The following is a 24,751-nucleotide window of genomic DNA, read 5'->3' as shown; positions in this document are numbered from 1 at the left end:
CTTTGCCAAAGCAATTAGACAAAGAAATAAAAGGCATCCCTATAGGAAAAGATTAAGTATATTGTCAACATAACCTTGTGTATAGAGCACTCTCAAGACTCCATTGAAGAGCTGTAAGAATAAATAAATAATGCAAATTTGTAGAATATGAAATTAACATGCAATAAATAGAGTTTCTAAACACTAATAATGAAATAACTGAAAAAGAAATCATATCAACAATCCCATTTATAATAACTACAAAAAATACTTAGAAATAAATATAGCCAAGGAAGTGAAAGAACTGTACATTAAAAAAATTAAAATTCTGATGAAATAAACTGAGAAAGACACAAATAGGTGGAACGATATTACACGTATGTAGAAGAATTAATATTGTTAAATATTCCATAGTACCCAAAGTTTTATACCCATTTAATACAATCTCTATCAAAATTACAATATTGTATTTTATTGAAATAGTTAATTCATAGGGGAACACAAAACATCCCAAATACCCAAGATGATTGTGAGCAAAAGGAACAAAACTGGAGGCATCATACAGATTTCAAAGTATCCTACATACCTATAGATATTAAAAATCCACTGGCATGAAAAATGAACATATTAACTAATGGATTAATTAGTTTAAAAACAGTCTAGAAATGAGCCTACTCATGTGTGGTCAGTTGAGCGTTGGCAAAAGTACAAAGAATACACAATGGGAAAAAAATTATTCAATAAATGGTGTTGGGAAAACAGGATATCCACATGCAGAAGAGTGAAATTACACCCTGATCTAATACAATGTACACCATTCAACTCAAAGTGGATTAAAGACTTAAACTTAAGACGTGAAACTGTAAAACTGCTAGGAGAAAACAGGAAAGCTATACAATATCATTCTGAGCAATGACTGTTTTAATATGACTCCCAAAGCATGGGCAACAAATAGAAAATAGACAAATGCTATAAAACCAAATTAAAAAGCTTCTGTGCTACAGAGGAAACAATTAAGACTTTAAAGAGACAACTTGAAGATTGGAAGAAAATATTTACAAGTTGCACATTTGAAAAAGGTTAATACCAAAATACATAAGGAAAATTCAAACAGCATGATAACAAGAAAACAACCCACTAACAAATTTACAGGGAACCTCTGTAGACATTTCTATCTATCTTTATTTCTTTCCCCTTTCTTTCTTGGTATGGGGAATTGAACCCAGGGGCACTCACTCTGGCAGTAAGCTACACCCTAAATTCTTTTTTTTTTTTTTTTTAATTTCAAGACAGACTCTTGCTAAGTTTCCCAGGGTGTCTCAAACTTGTGATTCTCCTGTCTCAGACTCCCAAATTTCTGTGATTACAAGTATGCAACACTATACTCAGATATTTCTGAAAAAAAGACAAAAAAATTGCCAACAAATACATAAAAATTGCTCAATGAAGTTAATTCTTAAGAACATTCAAATTAAAACCAAAATGAAATATCACCTCTCACTTATCAGAATGGGTATTATTAAAGACAAAAGATAACAAGTGTTGACAAAGATGTGGAGGAAAAGAAAACTTTATCCACTGTTGATAAGAGTGTAAATTAGTACATTCATTATGGAAAACTGTATGGCGATTCCTTAAAAAATTCAAAATACAATTACCGTATGATCCATTATTCCCATTTCTGGTTACTTGTCCAAATGATTTGAAATGATTTTTTTGGACAGATGTCTGCACTCTCATGTTCATTGAAGCACTGTAAACAATAATCAGATCATGGAACTAACCTAATGTCCACCAACAGGTAAGTGGATAAAGAAAATGTGATCTATTTACCTAATGGCAAACTATTCAGCCTTAAACAAGAATAGAATGCTATCATTTGTGACACCATGGGTAGAACTGGAGAACATTATGCCAAGTGAAATAAGCTAGGAATAGAAAGACTAATAACTCATGTTCTCACTTATACTGGGAATCTAAGAAACATAGAAGCAGAGAGTAGAGGGGTGGTTACAGAGACCAAAGGGGTGAGGAATATGGGGAACTGGTGATCAAAGGACATAAAGTCTCATTCAGGAGTAATAAGCTTTTCTTACTCTATTGAACAGTTAATAAATAAAGTGAATAATAGTTTATTTTAAATTTCAAAATCATTGAATGTAAATTTCAAATGGTTTCACCATAAAAAGTATTTTAAGTGATGGCTATGTTAATTACTTTGACTTCATTGTATTTATAAGTTATAACATCACTTTGTACACCATCAATATATACAATTATACATTTTCAATTTACACTAATTTTTAAATGTCATAATGAGTCTTTTCCACATTTTGGCATGTGAGTATTTCACCCCAATTTTACTAGCTTAAATTTGTTTTAATTAATTTTATTTAGTATTTTTTTTGCATTTGTACATCACCTACTTTCTTTGCAGACTTGGACACATTGGGGAAAACACTGGACTAGTAATCAAGAGACCAGAACTAGCATCTTAGTTCCAATAATAACTGTATTTGTAAAATTGAGAAATCCCTTAATCTTTTTGGTTTTATTTACCTCTTCTTTTAAAAGAATATTTCTAAGGAAGTTCTTGACTTTAGATTTTTTAGTATTTTGTGTTTATGCATGATCATTCTTCATAGATGACTAAAAGATCCACTTTAAATTAAACTCATAAGATATTAATGTTATTGCCATTAAGTGTAGACACTTTTAGAAGTACACTCAGGTAGGCTGCTGAAAGACTAGAACACTAGTCACAGTCAGAAGACAAGACAGGAGTTCTTAGGAGTTCTTTAATTTATGCAACATTTACCAGGACACGTTTAACATTTTGTACATGTGCTTACTTGACATATTATGTAAAGATCTAGATAACTAAGAGTTAACTCATTGTTAAGAGTAAAATATACCCAAAATGAAATAGAGAAATATACATTCAAATATTTATATATACACTAACATTCAACCAGAACTATTTTGTGAAATTCTGGGCCTAAAGAAAAGTTTCAGAACCATCCTTTTTTTGATCTTATTCTTTTTAGTTGGGAAAAAAAAAAAAAAAAAAGCTTGCACGCTTGACCTACCACAGTAACTTGATTGAGAGATAAGTTCTCTTATACAACTTAAGAAATCCTTTTATCTTGGTAAACATACAAAAAGTTATTGATTCCACCTTTGATTAGAGTTAAAAACTCAAAATCATAGACATATTAACAAGAATGCTAACATTTAAAATTTGAGTATTTCCATAGTCGACTTGTAGTTTTACAAGACTCTGTGGTGCTTCACAGAATACTATGTGTAGTTTTGTACAGAACGAGCACAATATTTAGCATTCAGAAAACACTGACTCAGGATAACTATGTATGGTAATATGATGATAACTAGATATTCTCAAAGACCCTTGTGCTACAAAGCTATTAGATTTTAGATAAAACATGCTTTAATGCAATGCTGGTTTTACAGGAAAGATGGGGAAATCTACAATCCTTTGCCCCAGAAGACTGACTCAGACTGAACTAGGAAGTGTGAGTTCAAAAAGCAAAAAAATACTCTTGACAGGATTTCTTGAGGGCACATATTAATATCACTGCTGACTTCAAAAGATAAACCTTAGCCTATCTGGATGCTGTTACAGTGGAACTGAGACCTTTAGCAATCTCTCATCCAATCCTCATAATTCTCACAAAACTTGGGGCTCTCAAAGGAAACCAAAGTGGCTCCCCTACCAGCATCTATATCTCACAGATGACATGAATGCAGATGCTCTCTAGAGGACATAAGTAAAAGCACAAGGAAAAAAAAAGGCAAAAGGAAAGAAAAAAAATGCTGAATTAGATTAAAGGATTAGGTAAGTTGAAAGTTGAGAATTTAAAACTTTTGTGCTCCAAAGCATATCATAGCAAAAAGAAAGCCCAGAGAATGGGAGAAAAATTTTGCAAATCATATATTTGATAAGGGACTTTTATTTAGAATACATAAATAATGCTTGCAACACAATAGTTTTAAAAGAAACTTTTAAAATAAGCAAAGAATATAAATAGACAGTTTAAAAAAAGATATATACAAATGGTAAAGAAAACCTCACTGTATTAGTTTTCTAGGGCTACTATAACAAACTATTAAATATTAAGTGGATCAAACAACAAAAGTTTGTTTCCTCACCATTGTGGGGGCTAGAAGTCCAAGATGATGACAGCATTGGTTTCTCCTGAGTGACTCTGTCCTTATCTTATAGATGCCCATCTTCTCCTTCTATATTCACATGGCCTTCCCACTGTGAATGTCTGCGTCTTCATCTCCATTCCTTATATGGACACTGGTCATATTGAATTAGGGCCAAGTTAATGACATCATTTAACTATAACTACCCTTTTAGAGAATTCATCTCCAGAAACAGCTGCATTCTGAGGTACTGAGGGTTAGGACATAATACATGAAGGAAGGTGAGCAATTCTACCCATAACACACTTGAAGAGATGCTCAACATTAATAGTGGTTAAGGAAATGCAAATAAAAACCAAATTAAGTGCCATTTCATACCCACTAGGATATCTATAATGAAATAACTAGTAATATAATAACTGCTGTTGGTGAGAATGAGGAGAAATCCAAACTTTCATACATAGAGGAATGCAATATGGTGAAACTACTCTGAAAAACAGTTAAACACAAAATTACATATGACCTAGCAATTCTATTTCTAGGTATGGAATATAACACACATTCAAACACAAATATACACACATAAACACACACGCACACACACACACACACACACAAATTCTTGTAGCATTATTAATAAAAGATAAGCCAGGTACATTAGTATATCTGTCTACCTGTAGTCTCAGTTACTACAAAGGCTGAGCCAGAAGAATCATTTGAATCTAGGTGGTTGAGCCCAGCCTAAGAAACATACTGAGATCCCATCTCAAAAAGAAAACAAAACATGGCCAAAAAATAAAAATAACCCAATAAAAAGAAATTAAGTATAAATATATGGTACAAAAATGAGTGAAATCCGAAGACATTATGCTAAGTGAAAGAAGCCAGTTAAAGAAAGTCACATATTTTCTGACTTTATTTGTATGAAATATCAAGAATAGGCAAATCTGCAGAGACATAGTAGCTTAGTATTTCTATAAAATTTTTGAGAGATGTGAGAAAATGCATACTAACCACTAATGGGCCCAAGGGTTTTTAGGGGTTGATGAAAATGCTCTAAAAATGTATTGTTGTAATGGAACTCTAAAAGATGACCTTCCGTAAGAAGGAAAGTGTCAGGTGTAATGGTGGATGCCTGTAATCCCAGCAACCCAGCAGGCTGAAGCTGGGTTTCACAAGTTTCAGGCCAGCCTCAGCAATTTAGCAAGACCCTACTTCAAAATAAAAAATGAAAAGAAATGGAGGTGTAGTTTAGTGGTAAAGGGACTGTGGGTTCAATCCCCAGTAACAAAAACAACAACAACAAAAAAAAAACGGGGGGGACTGGGGTTGTGGCTCAGTGGTAAAGTGCTTGCCTAGCATGCATGAGGTACTGGGTTCGATTCTCAGCACCACATACAAATAAATAAAATAAAGGTCCATTAACAACTAAAAATATTTTTTTAAAAAAGGAAAAATAAGCTAGAAAGACATTTTGATATATAAAAGGAAAAAGGTAGAATGAGGAAATAAAAAGCAAAAGATTTATGCTTGTAAATCTAAATAAATTTCATACAATAAATGTTTAATTTGGGAGGCCAAAATATGGAACAGAAATGCAATTTAACTGGAAGGAGTGGAGAAATAATGAAGGTAGAGTGGATAGAGGAGGAAAAAGAGGAAAGAAAGAAAGATTAAGATCTTGTTATGATTCTCATGACTCCTGAGGACAATCTAGTTGTTTCTACTGCTACTATTGAAGATATGGACCAGAACTCCAATTACTGCTCTTCCTTACTTCTTCTTTTCTTGTTATTTATTTTAATGTGCATGTTTTTGTAGAAATTCATAATATAGTGAATTAGAAATCTTTTTGAATATAGGTTGTAGGCCCAGGAATGTTGTGACAACATTGTGACAACTCTCCAAGTTTTTTTTTTTGCATCATGGATCAGGAATGACTGAATCATTATGTTCTGTTTTATCCAACAAACATTTTTAAAACAGCTTCTGTGCACCTAATCTGAGCTTGGCCTTGGAGGATAGGAGTGAACAAGACAGTCGCCACCCTTGAGGAAGTTTCAGTGACTGGGATAATACAGATATGAGAACGTGCCCTTTGTGCAGGATACAGTGGTGGCAAAAAAAAAAAAGATAATTTTTTCCTATCTTGTTCCCTTCTTAAGTAGAAAAGGAAGTAAAGATAAATTTCTTAACTATATAAATGGCAAGAATACACACAAATTAAAATTAGAAAACTTTTTGTTCTTTAGTGGAGGGACCTAGCACCCTGTTGTTCTTAGGTGCAATGTAACAAGTAATACATTAGAAATACAACATTCACTATATACTTTATCCATTTGTCTGTTGATAAATCTTTCTGGCATTTCAATATATTGTCTGTTGTAAATAGTGCTTCACTAAACATGGGAGGGCTAGTATCTCTTTAAGATTTTTATTTCAATTCTCTGTGTGTATGTTTGTGTGTGTGTGTGTGTGTGTGTATGTGTTGCTAGAGATCAAATCCAGGGCCTTGAGCATGCTGAGCAATTGTTGTACTACTGAGCTATGCCCCAGCCCTTTGATTTCAACTCTTTTGAATGAATACCCCAAAGTAATACTGCTGGGTAGTAAGATAATCCTATTTTTAATTTTTAAGAAACTTCCATGCTGTTTTCTATAGTAGCTACACCATTTCTTATTTCCATCAACAGTGAGTAAGGGTTCCAATTTCTCTGCATCCTTGCTAATGCTTTTCTTTTGGAAGTAACAATATATTTGAGAGCTTTTCTCAATATATTAGTTTCCATTCTATAGAAAAAGTGGAACCGATAGGGGACACATTTGTAAGATAGACTGAGATTGACATATTATAATTAAGTGTTCACAATTATTGAGACGGAGAAGCCCTATGAGCTGCAGGCAACAAGGTAGAGACCCAAGAGAGCTGATGGTAATCATTCCAGTCTGAGTCTAAAGGTCTAAGAACCAGGAGATGTATTGATATAGTTCTAGTTGACTCCAAATCTGAAGGCAGGAGAAAATCAATGTCCCAGGACAAAGACAGTTGAATTCTCCCTTACTCTGCCCTTTTTTTATACTCAGGTCTTTAATAGATTGGATGAGGCCTATCCATATTAGGAAGGACAATCTTCTTTACTTATCCTACCATTCAAATGTCAATCTCATCCAGAAACACCCTTGCAGATGCATCCAGAATAATGTTTAACCAAATTATATGCATCCCATGACTCAGTCAAGCTGATTCATCAAAGGAATCACGATTACTAGGTATTTTAGTGGGGGCAGAAGGCAATAAGTAGTCCCAATGATAACCAAAGAGCTTTTACTTTCCAGTCACAGAGATCAAACCCCCATTTTAAGTTTGCAGAAAGTGATACTAGAAGAAGGGAACAGTGTGTCCAGTTCACATATGAATTTTCTATAACTTTTAATTTTTTCAAGTTTTTTTAAATAATATAATCTTAAATATACCTGATATATTTCAACTCTGTAGATATTTCTTTCTTTCTTTCTTCCCATTTTTGTTGATGCACTATGATTATACATAATGGTGGCATTCATTGTGACATATTGTTACATACATGTAACATAATTTTATCAATATCATCCCCAGTACCTCTTTTTTTTTTCTCCTCCTACCTCACCTAGATCCTGTTCCTCTACTCTTCTGGCCTCCCTTCTATTTTTATGAGGTCCCTATTTTTACTTTTTTCCTTTTTAGTTTTCACATGTGAGGGAAAATATACAACCCTTGACCTTCTAAGTCTGGCTTATTTCATTTAACATGGTTCTTTCTCATTCCATCTGTTTTCCTGCAAATTGCATAATTTTGTTCTAATTCGAGAACAAATAAAACTCTGTTGTGTATGCTATGGTTTGGATTTGAGGTATCCATAAAAAACTCATGCCTGAGACAATGCAAGAATGTTCAGAGGCGAAATGATTGGATTAAGAGATGTTATGACATTATCAGTGGATGAATCCACTGATATACATTAACTGGATGGTAACTATAGGGAGGTGGGATGTGGCTTGAGGAGGTAGGTTTATTAGAGGTATAACTTTGAAGTTTATATTTTGTCCCTGGTTAGCTGATACCTCTCCCCCCCCCCTTTTCTGCCTGTCACATCCTGAGCTGCTTTCCTTGGTCATGCCTTTCCACTATGTTGTTCTGCCTCATCTTGGGCCCACAGCCATTGAGTAAGTGGCTCCATGGTCACAGACCAAACCACTGAAATCATGAAACAAAATAAACTTTTCCTCCTTTAAATTCTTCTTGTTAGGTCTTTTGGTCACAGTGATGCAAAACTGACTAAAATGATGTCTATGTACCACATTTTCTTTATCTACTCATCTGTTGATGGACACCTAAACTGGTTGCCTAATTTGGCTATCATGAATGCACTGCCATAAAGAAGAATGTATATACAGCTGTAGTATGCTGACTTAATTTCTTTTGTGTAAAGGCTGAGGAGTGGTATAGCTGGGTCATATGGTGATTTTATTCCAGTCTTTTGAGGAATCGCTATACTGATTTTCATAGTGGTTGAACTAATTTGCAATTCCACCAACAATGTATAAGTGCTCCTTTTTCTCCACATCCATGCCAGCATTTTTTATTATTTGTGTTATTGATGATTGTCCTCCTAACTGGAGTGAGAAAACATCTCAGTCTAGTTTTTATTTTCATTTCCCTGATTACTAAAGATGTTGGCCATTTGAAATCCTTTCTTCCTTCTCAAAATGTCTATTTAGTTCTTTGGTCAATTTACTGATTTGATTTTTTGTTTTCTGGTGTTAAGGGTCTTGTTTTGTTTTGGTTTTAGTTCTTCATATATTCCAGATATTAATCCTCTGTTAGAAGAGTATCTTGCAAATTTTCTCTCTGTCTGCAGGCTCTCTTCTTGTTATTAATCATGTCCTTTCCTATAAAGAAGGGTTAACATTGATATCATCTAATTTATTAATTATTGGTATTATTTCTTAAGCCATAAGAGTCCTGTTGAGATTTTTGTGTTGGATCTTTGTGCCTGCATCTATGTGTTGGAGGGCTATCCCTAGGTAACAATTATAAAGTTTCTGATTTGATTTCTAGGTCTGTGATCTATTTTGACTTGACTTTCATAGGGTAAGAGATAGGGATCTACTTTTATTTTCTACATAAATATATCCAGTTTTCCCAGCAGCATTTGTTAAGAGGGCTGTCTTTTCTTCAACATGTGTTTTTGGTGTCTTTGTCAGATATCAGAAAACTGTATCTATGTAGGTTTGTCTCTGTGTCTTCTATTCTGGTTCTTTGGTCTGTGTCTATTATGCCAGTGCCATGCAGTTTTTGTTACTAGAGCTCTGTAGCATAAATTGAAATGGATACTCTGATAAACCCAGTATTATTACTCTTTTTGTTTAGGATTGCTTTGGATATTCTGAGTCTTTTATTCTTCTGTATGAATTTTAGGACTGTTTTTTTTTCCTAGCTCCATAAAAAATGCCATTAGTATTTTGGTTGAGATCACCAAAATGCCAATAGAATTTTCACTATGGGTAATATTGTCATTTTAATGATATTACTTCTGACTATTCATGAACATGGATAGTCTTTCCATCTTCTAGTGTCTTTTTAAATTTCTGTTTTCATTATTCTGTAATTTTTGTTTTAGAGGTCTTTCACTTCTTTTGTTAGATTTATTCCTAGGTTGCTATATTTTTCATTTTTAACAGGTTATTGTGAACAGAATTGTTCTCCTGATTTCTTTTTTATCAGATTTGTTTTTGAGTCTAGAAAAGCTATTGATTTTTTTAATGTTGATTTCATTCCCTTACACTTCACTGAATTTGTTATCACCTCTAGAAGTCTTCTGGTGGAGCATTTTGGATCTTCTAAGAATAGGACTATATTGTCCCATTGCAATTATTTCTTTAGGTGTCTTCAGATTTCTTTAGCTGTCTTCCCACCTTAGGCAGTGGAAGACTCTTTAAGTTGATTCCTGAGTACTTTTCATATAACCCTTCTGATCACTGGTGTGGTCTTACCTTATATTATAATGATATTTCAATTCATCATGTACATTTAAAGTCCTAGGACTGGAACTGGTCATCTTTCTAAGATACCTGCTTTACATTATCAGTAAATGATATTTAGAGTATATCAAATGGATACATTGCCAGTACATTGGTTAATTTAAGAATTTTTCTTCCAAAGGAAAAAAAAATCCCGAATACCTGATAATACAGTGTATTTGTGGATCATATTTCTCTGTAATTTGGTTAAAGGATTGAATGAGTACAAATACATCCTTTACATTTTATGCTGAGATATGATGGAAAGATAACTAGTTTAAGTTTCAAAAGAAAAGATTCAAGAACTGGGTACTCCTGTGTGATATTATGTAGGTGATTCCACTCCTCTTGAGTCATATGTAATTTTATATACTTCCAAATAAAGATAATATCACAGCTTTGATGAGGACCAATATTCAAAGCACTTGATAATACCTAACATTTGAAATAGGGATTTTATATGTTGTTTTTTTATACTGTTTCCTAGTTTATGTCATTAAACATGCATAAAAAGACAAAAGATATCATTATTATCATATATATATATATATATATATATATATATATATATATATTTTTTTTTTTTTTTTTTAAACCACCAAAGAGTGGAGAGACTGAGTAAATACCTTGTTGTTTCTATAAAGGGAAGTTATAATGCTCCTAAGAAGCTAAGGTCATTAAGCAGCCTTAAAGGTGGATTTCCTATCCAGAAGCAATGAACCACATTAAATCCACAGAGAATCTACAGCTGAAAGATCCAGAAATGGATTGAACATAACCAGTAGGAGTGGCCTAAATTAAGAAAAATTAAAATGCATTAAATTCATAGTTGAAACCAAACAAATGTTTTGGATTTAATTACATGACAAGGAATACAAAGTTATAATGGAAGGAAAACTTAGCAACTGGGATTCCAGATTGGGCTCTGTACTGGTTGCCTGAGTTTGCCATGTGACTTATTCTCTCCAAGTCTGAACTTTTCACAGGCTAGTTAGAGTGATTTCGTAGGTTTATGTGCTAGAATAGGAGTAAAACAGTAATGCTTGAGAATGACAATAACTCACTATTGATATGCAGTATAGGGAATTCTGTTAAAATCATTGTACATTTATAGGTTCCACTGACTCAGGTTTCTGCATTGATTGCTCCACTTATCAATGCTTCCTAAACACTGAGTATGTGCCAGGCAGCCAAGCAATAGCAAATAGTGTTCTAGCAGTGAACACAATGAAGCTCACTTTCCTAGTTTACATTCTAGTGAGCAAAAACAGAAAATATTTCACAAATTTGTTTTGTTTTGGTACCGGAGATTAAACCCAGGGTTCTCAACCACTAGGCCACATTTTTAAATTTTATTTTGAGATAGCGTCTTGCTGAGGTGCTTAGGGCCTCACTAAGTTGCTGAGGCTGGCTTTGAACTGGCAATCCTCCTGCCTCTGCCTCCCTAGCCACTGGGATTACAGGCATGCACCACCACGCCAGGCCTAGCAAAAACAGAAAATAAACACATATGTAATATATTCTGTGTCACATGGCAATAGTGCAGTGGACCAAAGAGCAAGCAAATGGAAATTGATGGTGAAGGGAAATACTCCAGTCCTGGTGGCCTCAGTGATCTTTCTTGAATACACCAGGCCCATACCAAATTTGCACAGGCTGTCCCATCTCCCAGAAACATCCTTCCCCCAAGTATCCTCTGGGCTAACTTTCTCCTTGATGAGGACCCACTGCCACCCTGCTCTCTGATATATTTTCTTTCTCATAGATCTCACCCCCTTCTAACATATGATATAAATCACTTACCTGTGTAATTAATGTCTGTCTGTCTCAGCTAGAATGTAAGTTAAAAGAAGACAAGGACCCTTTGTCTGTTTTTTCCAAGTATGTATGCCAAAGCCTAGAAAATGGCTATGCTCAATAAATTGATTAATGAAGGAATTGGTGGATGAATGAATAAATGAAGTAGGAGTGACCTGGTAAGTCTTTTCTCATGAGGCGACTAGTGAAATCTCAAAAAGTTTATCTTCCCATTAGATTGTCTTCAGGAAAGGAAATCCTGAAAACATTGAAGGTGTCTCCCACAAGCACAACACAAATCACAAGTGATTATAAACAGAACACAGAATCAGAAACAGGAAATTGTTCAAGACTCTGTTTTATTCTGAGCTTTTCCATTACCTTGTCAATCAAGAGATCCTTGTGAATCAGCAACATGTACTAACAGCTAAAAGTCCAAGCATGCAAGGGATGTATTATTGCATTCACTCTTCAGAAAAACTTACCAAGGTAGGAATTATATTTCCAAATTTCAGATGAAAGAAAATGGGAACATAAATAACTTGCCCCAAATCATATAACCAGATAGGTAGTGAAGCCATGATTCAAATTAGATTCAAAGAGACTCCAAATCCCCTACTCTGAACTCATATATATTGGGAGATGAAAGCATGCCAAGAAAAAGTATTTTAATATTTTCATATGCCTTCATTTCAACAGCACTTCTGGGTCCCTTAAATGTCATTTATTAAATCTCTTTTTAATAATGATTTTTGCTTGAAAAAGTTACCAAATGCATTTTTATTCACACAGCTTCAACTTTTGAATCTACAGCATCACCAGTCTAGGCAAGCAAGAATATGTTTCCAAAATCTTTCACAGTATTCTGTCAGGATCTGTGAGAGAAGGACTCCCATGAGGGAGAGAGGCACCAGATTGAATAGATAACCTTTGCAATGAGCTGAGGGCAACTCCCCTTGCCTCAGTTCCCACCTTCCCAGGACAATCCATCTCAAGAGTGATTCTGTAACTCCATGAGTCTAGGTGGGAAGCAGAAGCCTAGGGTGGACTGGAGGCTGGAATGGGAAATTCTGCATTTGATCTTCTTTGATGGATCAGTTGACTAGGTCATGCCTTGAGGTGGTGACCCCTGAGTTGAATCAGATGATTACTTAGTCATCTATCCTTAAATAAATTGCTAGCTAGAAAAATAGTCTTTGAAATCAATAATTTAATATTTATATGCATGCTTTCATGTACATACATTCATGAAAAGTCTAGAATATATTAGCTTTAATTTAAATACGATTTAAGCATTAAGGAGAGGAGGGCACCGATTTGTACTCTTGGATCTGGTTTCCAACTAAATCAGGCACAAATAAAATAATATGTTTCTATTTTTCTTAAGGAACATACCTAATGTCTGCTTAAAATAGCTCTTAAAGGAAATTATGAAAGAAAAAATTATCATCGGATTCATTTCTTCCCTAAGGGTTTACTCTAGAGGTCACACAATTCCCCTTAAGCTCAATTACTTCACAGCTGAATGCTTTGATAACCTGCTAAAAGGAGTAAACATAGTGTTATTAGCCAGCCAGGAAAAGGGGAAACCCCAGAGCAGCCATCAGCCTCCTTCATTTCTCGGCAATCAGCCCCTTTGTATCCCTGATAACAATGACAGGAAAATTTCTCTGCCAGCACTGTCAGGTCCGTATCAGATGCTTTTCCCTTCACAGTAAATTCCCCATCCTCAGAGGCCTCTATGTGGTAACTTGCAGGGTTCAAGTGGAGGTAATCGGGAGCTTTCCAAGTCTTCCTTATGCACCTCCCATTACTCCTGCAGAGGTGAAGGCTGCACACTTCGGCCGCTCTGGTCACGTTGACTATGTAGCTCCCTAAATCAGAACTCACAAACTGCTTCACCTTTGTACAGTTGCCCTGGAGATGTAGAAACAAATGGGTTTTAGTGTATCTCCCAGTACTGATAGGATTAGAGCTTCGAGACCCACAAGGCACCTCTCTGGACTTGACCTGGTGGCACAGTTCCAGCTGGTGGACTCCTAGGCTCCTGGGCACAATAACACTGGGGGCTCAGATCAGAAAGGGGATAGGTCTAAGGAACAGAAGATGAAGAATATGCTCTAGTTGAGCAAAGCAACTGAACTTGAAAATGGGCCCCAGAGTACAAGGGGACCTTGCCTTCCTCCAGTTAACACCCCTTTTCTCTCCTTCTAGCTCCCAAGTTAATGGCTGCCAAAAGGAAAGAACAAACCCAAATTAGAAATCATATGGAGCTGCTGTCCTCAGGTATGTGGTTCCTTTCTATGTGATTGAGATTCTAAACTCCATCATTAGAGCTCCACTGAATTATAGTAGAACATTCTGGATTTTCCTGTTAATTATGCTTCGACATTGATTGTTCTGGGTTCTATGCTTCTATGCACAACTCAAACACAGGAGAGCCTGTGAGACTGCCTAAGTAATTCGTGTGCCTGTGTTCCTATTATGTGTTCTAAACAGAGGCCATGTGAGTGGTGCACACAATTTCCTGATGAAGCTCTTCTCAGGAGCCACATGGTGGCTGGAATGGAAGTATCAAGCCAGAAAAGTCAGGAATTGAGCATTCAGTTTGTATCTCATAGAGGGACACAGTTATAAACAGTTTCATGTACCATGTCTCAATAAGCAATAAATTTAGCCAGTAAAATTCTAAGAATGATATCAGATCATCATGAAATTGCAAAAAAAAAATCAATTAGTATTATAATTCTAGGCAACATGTATTATTCTATAGAGATATAAACAAACGACATCTGGAAATACAGAAGAGATTGCAATTAATGGGGAATGGAGAAACCTAGAAAGATTTCTTGGAGTAAATAGTATCTCACCTGGGAGAAATTTGAGAAGACATTTATATCTTATTTTAAGTACTATTAATTTTCAGCTGATTTCACTATAGAGAAAAAATAACTTCAATGTGGAGATTAAAAAGTTACCATCTGTTTCAACATCCCAAAATAGGATAGTGTTTCACCTGGCTAAAAGCAAGGCCTCCAGCATCAAACCAACTGCAGTTAATGTCAGCCCCACCACTAATTAGTCTAACTAGCTGTTAACTAGTTCAGTTTTCTCTCACCTTCTCATCTATAAAGGAAGATGATATGCAGTACCTCAGGTGACCAGTAAGTGGGCAAACCCAAAACCAAATAAAACACAAATCTCTTAGTTACACCCTTAGAATATAGCAAATATTCAACAAATGTCAGTGTCATGATTACTATCTTTACAAAAGCTAATAATATTTACTGAGCCCTAATTATGTACCAGATACTAATTTGGACTTTTATTCTAAAACAGGTTTATCCTGGGGATCATAAGAGCTTTGGTCATAACAAGCTCTATAGGAAAACAGAACAAATTCTTAATATACACCCTCAAGGTACTTACTTACCTCAGATGAGGTTAAATTCATGTCTCCCCAAATCACAATGCCTGCAGCTCCCAAGGCAGCACTTTCTCCTATGGTACTAATTAGATCTTGCTAGATTGAAGAGAGTAGAGTTCATTATTAATTTGAATGTAAAGCAACCCACCAGGGATAAGGATTAGAGTCTGTGTTCAATATAACAGAGCTGGGACTGAACCCATAAACTCTGTAGAAAGTATTCTTCACATTTGTTGAGTAACACAAATGTGGAATGAACCACATTTCAAAATCACTAAAAGGAATAAACATAGTGTTATTAGCTATAATCACACATGCTCAAAATCATACTCTATAATCATTGAAACAGCTTATAAACATTTTTTAAAGAAAAACTTACATTTTTGTAGCAGGTTATTGTTTTGTGGACATGTAGACTGTAAATAGTCATCAAGAGTTGTTTATTTGAAGTTGATTAGGGACATATACCCACAAACTAGCTATATGTATATGATACATAGACAGAGTCCAAAGTTTTCCTTCTTTGAATATAATTCTCTTAGCAAGTTCTGTTCTCCATTTTGCCCCTGTGGAAATTTACCTCCACAGTGACTCAGATGGGTTTCAATCTCAATTCTAAAAACAGAGAAAGGGACAGTGTTAAGGATCCTGGATTTTGATTTTGTCCATCCTTTGCATCTGGGCATTGAAATTATCTATGTTTAATTTCAAAGTATTTGACTTATTGGGCTTGATTTATGACTCATGTAGCAATGGCAAAGTCACCAGGATTTTTCCAAGTATATTTGAGAGAGATAAAAACAAAATTCTAGCAAGAAAAATGCTGATTTTTGTCATCTTGAAAGATTATTGTTTAAGTGGATCTAGAGCATTTGAGGAGGTGGGATAATAAGAATTGAATATATATAGTAGTTTTCTTACTTTATTAAATTATAATACATTCTCCTATTCTTTAGAATACCAAACATTGATCTTTTACTCCAAAGATGAATTTCCACTGATTAAATGATAGAAAATGGTCATTTGGTGGAAAACAAAAACAAAACCTTTAAATTTTATTTTGCTTTGACCAGTCTATTATGATACCAATACTTGAGAGATGATTCTCTCTGACATTTCACAGCCTACCCATCAGATGGAAAGTTTTCTATTGTTGGTCTTTTAACTTTGTTTTTCTGGAAAGTGTTTTGATCATTTTCAAAAGGGAAGAAATTTTGCTTTAAAGTAATTTTCCTTTTAGGTTCACATCCATTTCTATTCCTCAGACTACCTTGTCCTCTGAACAGGTGAGAGCCAGCATGGAAGGAAAGGGAAGATGTGTGGGAACGCTCAAGTGAGGTCATGCAAAAGCAAGGGTTTTGAAAACTGTCAGTGATCCGGTGAAGAGGAGCAGAGGGAAGCCAGCCATGCAGCACCCAGACCACAGACTTTGCAGGGCCTGTCTTATCTTCTGGGGTTCTAGCAGACACAAGTTAGCAGAACTTCTTACTCACACAGAAACATCCCTGAGCATGCAGGGTGATAATCACATGGTGTGATCAGAGGGGCAGATGTCCCCACAGCTTTCCTTCAGGTAAAAGCACTGTCGTCAAACATTTTGTATTTATGGGTAATTGATCCATATGGAAATGATGGCTGTGTGTGGTGACAGCCATGCCATCTGAGTTGATGTTGGTTTCTTCTCAATGTGTCCTTCGGGAGGGTCATTATCAGAAACAGTTTATTGAGACTGATTACAAATGGCAACGTGTTCAAGCACACATTGACCAAGATAAGCAGAAGACAGCAGATATGACTGAGAATTTCTTACCGAATTATTGCACTGTCACTGGCAGAGAGCAGGATACTAAATAAATCACAGAGCAGCTGTGCTTTGAAGTCAGTAAAGCAAGAGCACTACCCTGCTAGGAAAGTCACAGAAAAAAAAAAAATGCCTTTGGAGGGACCACCTAAGTACATGAGCTACACTATGTTGTCACATGAAAGAGAAGTAAAAGAACAAAACCCAGGTAGTCAAAATGAACCTCCTGGGTCCCAGTGTGGCATAGGGCTGCCTTGCCCCTCCCCTTGATTCTTGGGCTCAAATCAAAGCTTCAGAAATGTAAGGTAGGGACACCCAGAGGACTCCAGAGGGTTTCAATCTCTGATGCTTACCAGAATGCATGTAAGTAAGTGCCCACTGTGGGGAGCTGGAGCCTTACTAATGAGTTCCCATTAACAAAGAAACACTAATTAATTTCAGGGATAATCATCTTTAAACCTATAGCCAAAGAAATTCCTGTCACTATTTTTGTAAATTGCACCATCAGTTAATATAAAGGTTGCATTTATTTTTAGGTAGAGCAGGTAAACTTCTGCGGGAAACAAGGTGATACTGTTATTCCCTCAAGCTGTTCCCTCAGATATCCCATGGTTAAGTTTAAGGCTTTGATGCCTGTTAAAAAGTGATATGTATTTCTGTAGTGCTTCAATTTTCCATATACTCTTTTGCATTTGATTTCCACTGGACTTATGCTAGGCAAATAGGGTGGGAGATAGTGTCCTGTTTTTGACACTAAGACACTGAGGCACTGAGGTTCAGAAAGATGAAGAGATTTGCTGCTTACTGGTAAATCCTGTTTCTAACCTTACCTGTATATGTGTGTGTGTGTGTGTGTGTGTGTGTGTGTGTGTTCTAAAAAGCCGACATCTATAGGAAAGTCAGAAATGGGAGCACTTAATGGTCATTTGGGGTTTGATACAAATGAATTTCAGATTTTTAAAATTTTGTGGGCAGATTTTTATGGTGGCTAGAGTACAAAGGTGGGTATGCTTATGGTTTAAAATACTTGGAAAATAGCCTGACTTTCAGAACAGAAGAGAGTGCAGAATGAGATGAGACCCAAACTGCTATTTCTTCTTTCCTGTGAAAGAGAGCAGCAGCATTTCTGAAGTTATTGCTACTAAAGAAAGAAGTTTACCTAAGGCTGGCAGAATGTGCAGAATGTACAAGTAGTCTGAACTATGTTTTTGAAAGGAACACTTTGTACTTTAATGTTTATTGTTTCTTCCAAAAGTAAATTTATTATCACTAAAGAAAGGAACTTGCTGGAACTAAACATTGAAAAGCTTCACAGAAGTTTCTATTGAGCTTTCAATGCTAGAGTCAAGATTACTTTCTAAAAATTGAGATAACTTTTTTAAACCTTTCAAACAGGACTGAACTCTTATCATTCTTTTTATCTTTATTTTTTAAAATTTTTTTGATACCAGGGATTGAACCCAGGGGCATTTGCAGCTTTACCACTGAGCCACATCCCCAGCCCTTTTTTATATTTTATTTAGAGACAGGGTCTCACTGAGTTGCTTAGGCCCTCGATAAGTTGCTGAGGCTGGCTTTGAACTCTCAATCCTCCTGCCTCAGCTTCCTGAGCTTCTGGGACTATAGGTGTGCACCACCACCCTGGCCTCTTATTATTCCTTATTCAATTGTGTATGGATGATTTTTCTGGGTAGCATGAATATTAGTTCACAATGGAAAGATTTTCTTTCCTCATTTTCATGAGTAGTGCCAGAGGCATAGCATTTTTTTCATATTTCATACCTATGCACCATTTCTCCTTCTGATGAATATAGTTGACTCATATATACTCCACAGATAACCACAGGCCAGGGTCAAGCCCACACAGGGTGTTTTCTGAGCCTCCTCCTTAGGATGCCTAACACCGAGGAGATGTTTATATTTTAACACAGGCCAGTAAGCTGGAATTTTTAATACTGGAGAAAAAAAGAAGTGCCTCTGGTAAGATATATCAAAACATCACTGCATCACAAATTGGCAGTCCTGAACGAGTCCCAAGTTTTTTCAATTTGTGGAATGTTTGCACATAATTATTCAAATCCAAAGATCAGAACTTTCTCTATTTTTCCTAGATGTTTCTGTTTAAATAACTGGAGTTGTAAGGGGAGAGAAAGTCTGGGCAAAAGTCTACCTGTTTTAAACATTACCCTCGTGGTATGTATGGGAAACAGAAGAAAACTTCTGTTAAGTTTTAACCGAGGTTTCAAAACTATCAACTAGTGATTTAAATATTGAATTTAGAAACCCACACACTCTACCAACTTTCTATTAGTTGTGATTTTAAAGGCAACAGTAACCCAGATGGCTAAATCTGTAGACTCCCCTACATTTAGCAGATCTGCAATTCCTTCATACCTTTTTAAAATTAAAGAAGCAATTAAATTATGATAGAAATTCATAACCTGAGATTTACTGTTAGTCACTTAAAATGTACAGTTTAGAAGCATTAAATACATTGACGTTGTTGTCCCTCCCTTATACCTTTTATTAAAGCTGGTATTATGCCTTTAAAAGAAAATGCTTTTTTCTTCTCTTGATATGTGCAATGATGAGGACAGAAGCAGAAATGTCTTTCATTCCACTCGTACGTGCATGAGCAAACTCCTCCACTTTAAAACACCCTCTCCAATTTTCAGAACTATTCTCCACCAACCATCTCAGCAATTTTCCATAAGGGCTAGTCATAAGGGAGTACAGTCAAAGCCAGCTCTCAGGAAGCATAGCAGCTTCCTGCCATACTAAATTCACTAAAAGAATAATAATAGATAAGATCATCAAAATTCAGCTTGCATAAATGAAAAGTCCAAGTGAGTCAACATACCAGGTAGAATGATGCTCTTACAGCCCATTAGTGAGGTGTTCTCATAATTATCAAAGAAATGTTTCTTTTAGAGATGAGGAGAAAATTCCCTACCACTGGGCAAGGAATTTCTTACCTTAGAAAGAAAAAACAAAGGTTCATCTCTGTACCCCAGTCTTGTGTAGACAAATACAGGCAGAGCATAATCATGGGATGTCATGGTGGAGACCCTCATGGATTCGTGCACTCGAAATTGTGAGAAGCGCAAAATATTTCCACTGTCTCCAAAGGATTTCCTGACACCAATAGAAGGATATAAAGCAGCACTGCTATTCCAAAGCCAGGAGAGCTCATTGTTCCTCAGGACTTCCTCTTTTGGGCATGACCCGGTGTAGTTTGGGGCATAAACATTATAATTGTGGCAATCAGGATATAAATAATAACCCCAAAGGCCCTTGGGTCGACTCTTAATTCCCAATTTGATGGTCTCCTTCATGAAAGCTTTTGCACTCTCTTCAAAGGTCACTTTGGCTAAATACTCAATATCAGTAGCTGATACATTCCCTTGTGTATCAGAAACAAGCTTTCTTGACTTCTGTCTGTAGACATCTTTTGTGTTCCAGTTTCGGTCCCACTGGGGTCGCCAATATTCCCAGTCTATAACAGCAAGTCCACTGAAGTCTTCAGCGGGGATGTAATAATTAATGTCTTGGTCAGCTTTTTCCAGATGCACTTGCAAGCTTATGTTCTGGGGGAGACCCCCGTTAATGGGGACTCCCTGTGATGTATACCATGGATAATATCCCAGTCTGTTGACATAAAATATGGTGACATTTTGACCCCTGGCCTTGGCCAGTGGGCTTCCAATCACCTGAAACATTTTCAAATTCAGTCTTAAATTATACTTTATCAAACACTGATCTGTTGGAGCATTCCAAGCAGCTATAAAAGGTTTCCTTTGATAAATTGGGAGTCGGGCGGGTTTTAGAGAAGAGATAGACTTCAGAATAAAAAATATGAGTACCCATGTTGTCAGATGTATTGACTGAACAACACAAAGCCTTAATTGTCCTTCAAATAATAGTTTCATGTTGAGATAAAAACTTATGCTATCTTCTGCTTTAATGTACTCCAGAAGGCCTATGGAGAGATTTAATTTTCTGTAGTGATTATTTTGATAAAAAGACTCAAATAATGAACTCACATTATTATTATATTTTCATATTTTTTAAAGTACACTTTTATTTAAGGCCTTTTAAATATTTTTATTAATACATTATACATAATTGTGGGATTCTTTGTTACATATTCATACATGTATACAATATAACAAAATAATTTGGCCAATATCATTCCCCAGAATAAAAGTCTTGAAGATAACCATAAATAAATTCAAATATAGAAGCTAATATAGTGATCAGGCTTCTGTTCAGCAACAAACAATGCAATTTAACAAACATTCATGGAGCAGCAGACACTGTAATTAAAAAAAAATGGATGAGATATATCTCTTGCCTTCCAGAAAGTCATGACCAAAAAAAATGTAAAATAATATTTTACATCATTTTGGAAAGCCCACAGAATATCAGGCACTGGGCTTAAGTGCTTCACAAATAGTATCTCATTAAGTGTTGTAACAACTACGTAAGGTTTATAATTGCATTTGCATGTTACAAATGAGGAATTGAAGCCTGGGAAGATGAAAATGCTTGACTAATAATCACATTGCATGAAAGATAAGGCAATGTAAAATTGTAATAATCAAACAAGTAGAACATGTTAATGTTAATTTGTTAGAGCAAGTACTTCATCTTGGGGATAGGGAGCAGATAGGAAGAAAGACAAGAAATGCTCCAGAGACGTTGAACTCAACGTAAATGGACATGAGAGGCAGCACCTTGGATGGTAAGAGAGGGAAAGAAGAGCAACTATCTTCTCAAATTTCCTTCTTAGTTATCTGTTTATAAAACAACTACGTAAGGATTATTTTTTAAAGAACTCATCAAAGTGTTTGATAATAAAAACTTTGCATTCTTCTACAAAAAAAAAAAAAGGATGAAAATGCATTGTGGTTATGCCTAGCACAGAGATATCAGGGTTGATAGTAGACATGTGTCCTTTGACTAAATGCTAAGGACGTGGAGTCTCTTCCTTTGTAGTGAATTCTGCATTGAACCTGTGTCAGTGGGTGGCAGAGGCCGGATTTCACTAAGTAAGTTTCATTCAAAACATTTCACTAAATGTTTGCAGGCCTTCCTTTCAGCTGAAGGGATGAGGTGGACATCAGCCTGGCCAATTAGATGTATCCTATTCTAGACTTTAGATTGGAATGTTGGGATTCAAAGAGGTGTTGTTGCTAGTGGTGAAAGAAATTCCAGTGTCCAGAATCAGCTAGCCTGAGGGACACTCAGAACCTGATGTCCATGGTTACTGTTAAGCGACGTCATTGTCCTCACGGGACAGCAATTTACTGTTAAAGCAGCTGGGCTTTGTTTTGATTGCTTACAACCAGGAACTCTGCTTGAACCCTGGAAGCTTTGGTTTCTGGCTGTTTCCTCCAACAAAAACCCTGTGCCTGTGTTGTATGTAATTATCATTTCTAACCACAAGGGGTCAGCAGCCAAACCTCACAGTATTTCTCAGGCCTAGGACACTGATGAGGTGAACCAAAATTGTAATTTATGAAATTATTTGAAGACATTTAAGAAGTTATAAGTGAACTGACATATACAAAATACCATTTTTTAAGGACTTTAGAAATAGAAATTTTTATTCATTGAATAGATGTCTATATTCCTCTATAATGCAAAGATCAGTAAGATTACCTAATTTACTAATGTGAAATATACTATTTTGAAGATCCAAATTATGGTTTGAAGGAAACCTGTTTTGAAAGGAATCTAATTTTATGACTCTAAAAATCACTGTGGAATTCAAAACTGTCTACTCTCTTTGATTCTTTTTTTTTTTTTAATTCTACGTTAGGGTAAAAAAAAAATATGGATCCGCATATAGGTTCATTAACTGGGGAGGTACTTTTCTTTAAACTTCATATTTGGGTCTGTTTGAGAAGACTACATATACATACAACAAAGATGTTGTACACATATATATTCTATTCTCCCCAAACTGCTTTTTTTTTTTTTTTTACTGCCTTCTGCTTTCATATTTAGTCAAAACAAAGCTTACCACTGACTCTTTTTCTTTCTTTCTTTTTTTTTTTTTTTTTTTGCCCTTCATCTTTGCCACAGAACATCTATAAGCTTTTATTACAAAATTACAAGAGTCTCTTTGTATATCCTGGAATATTCTTCTTCTTCTTAATCCTTTTCAACAGGGGTGCAAACTACATGAACAATGGCAGGCATAGCTCCTGATAAAATGAATACAGGCAAATTTAAATAAGTAAGCTCTTCTGTTTGTGATGTATCAGATTTCTGGTGCACCCTGTTACCATCCAAAAGAAGCATAGCTTGCTGGGACATGGTCCCTCCTGTTGGTCCCTCCTCAACACTTGCTTCAGCCCCCTGTCTCCACCAGCAGTCAAACTCTCTGTTTCTCCACCTCCCCTTCCTTTTCCAGGGAACCTCCCCACACCACACTCTTTGCTTCAGAATTCCTCAAGGCCCTTCCCCACACCCCACCATGCCATCACAGCCCCAGTGATGGCCCGAGTGTATCTGGTCTGGTTGGTGTAGCATGGTATAGCCTGTAGCATGGTATAGCCTATAGCATGGTGTAGCCTGCCTCATTGCCCACACTACCTTTGCTTTCTCACAGCCTCCTCAAATCATCCCAGGAAGGTTTGCTCCTTTAAGCAAATCTCTAATTGGTAGAACCAAGGAGGGGCTGGCAAGACACTGAGGGCAGGGATGAGTGGGATGTCTAATCCTCACTTGTCCCCTAAATTTCATCACACGCATTTCTCTTCTTAGGAGGAAGTTTTGTTAGGGAACATACATGAAGAACCAGCTCCCTTCCTTCCATAGGGAATCTTCTGTGAGGACCCTTTGAAGTCCCCTGGATAAGTGATTGCCAGTGAAACCAACCTGGATGAAAGCCACAGGGTGAAGGGAAGGGAAGGAGCTTTCTCCAGACCCTCCCCTGAGAGAAGAGCCAGCCACAATGGGGACACATAGCTGCTGGAACACCGTCCTCTGCTTCCCAGCTCAGATCTTGCCCCACTGAGGGGGAAATGGGACACGGGAACAGGAAGATGGGACCTCACCTCATGACTGACAGTGAAGGAAAGTGAAGAGGGTGGGCAAGGGGATCCCCACAGGGAGACAAGCCTTCCATGTCCAAATTTAAGAGTCTACAAAGAAGCCTTTCACTCCTACTTATTCCTATTTCCTCTCTCACCCCTTTCCTACACTTGCTTAGTGGCTCCCTGTCAGACATAGACAACCTCACAGAAGACAAACCGAGGCAGATTCATTGTCACACCACAATAAAATAAAACAACAAAAAAAGGCCACCTTTTAATTCTAAACCCAAAATGAATGACAAATGAATGATGGCTGTTCGTTACTCAAACATCCAAATGCTTCTGCCTTCTGACAGCATTCTGTTCTCCTCACACCCTCCCTCTTATCACCCAACCAAAGCCTAAATCCTACAATAGGTTCTTTCCAACACCCTCTCACTGCAAATCCCAAGGTTCCTAGAGGTACCAGTG

The 24,751-nt window shown here is 36.2% G+C and overlaps 1 protein-coding gene across 1 annotated transcript; it reads right to left on the bottom strand.

Moving 5' to 3' along the window:
* Positions 1–13,521: 13,521 nt before the first annotated feature.
* On the bottom strand, positions 13,522–21,163 carry LOC143403781 (hyaluronidase-4). The gene is made up of 3 exons (XM_076861970.2): positions 20,210–21,163; positions 15,440–15,529; positions 13,522–13,923 (listed from the first exon to the last, which is right to left on the bottom strand). The coding sequence occupies exons 1-3, from the start codon at positions 21,161–21,163 to the stop codon at positions 13,522–13,524; spliced, it is 1,446 nt and encodes a 481-aa protein (XP_076718085.2).
* Positions 21,164–24,751: the final 3,588 nt, after the last annotated feature.

This window comes from Callospermophilus lateralis, chromosome 1 (genome assembly GCF_048772815.1).
Source record: "Callospermophilus lateralis isolate mCalLat2 chromosome 1, mCalLat2.hap1, whole genome shotgun sequence".
Taxonomy (NCBI): domain Eukaryota; kingdom Metazoa; phylum Chordata; class Mammalia; order Rodentia; family Sciuridae; genus Callospermophilus; species Callospermophilus lateralis.
This window is presented reverse-complemented; position numbering and strand designations above follow the sequence as displayed.

What these genes read in the sequence shown, in the direction of transcription:
- LOC143403781 (XM_076861970.2), bottom strand. Translation starts at nt 21,163, where the DNA reads ATGAAACTATTATTTGAAGGACAATTAAGGCTTTGTGTTGTTCAGTCA. An exon ending in CTTTGTTTTTTCTTTCTAAG is followed by an intron (nt 15,530 to 20,209) that starts GTAAGAAATTCC and finishes TCTTCAATCTAG; the next exon opens with CAAGATCTAATTAGTACCAT. An exon ending in TGAATTTAACCTCATCTGAG is followed by an intron (nt 13,924 to 15,439) that starts GTAAGTAAGTAC and finishes CTACATCTCCAG; the next exon opens with GGCAACTGTACAAAGGTGAA.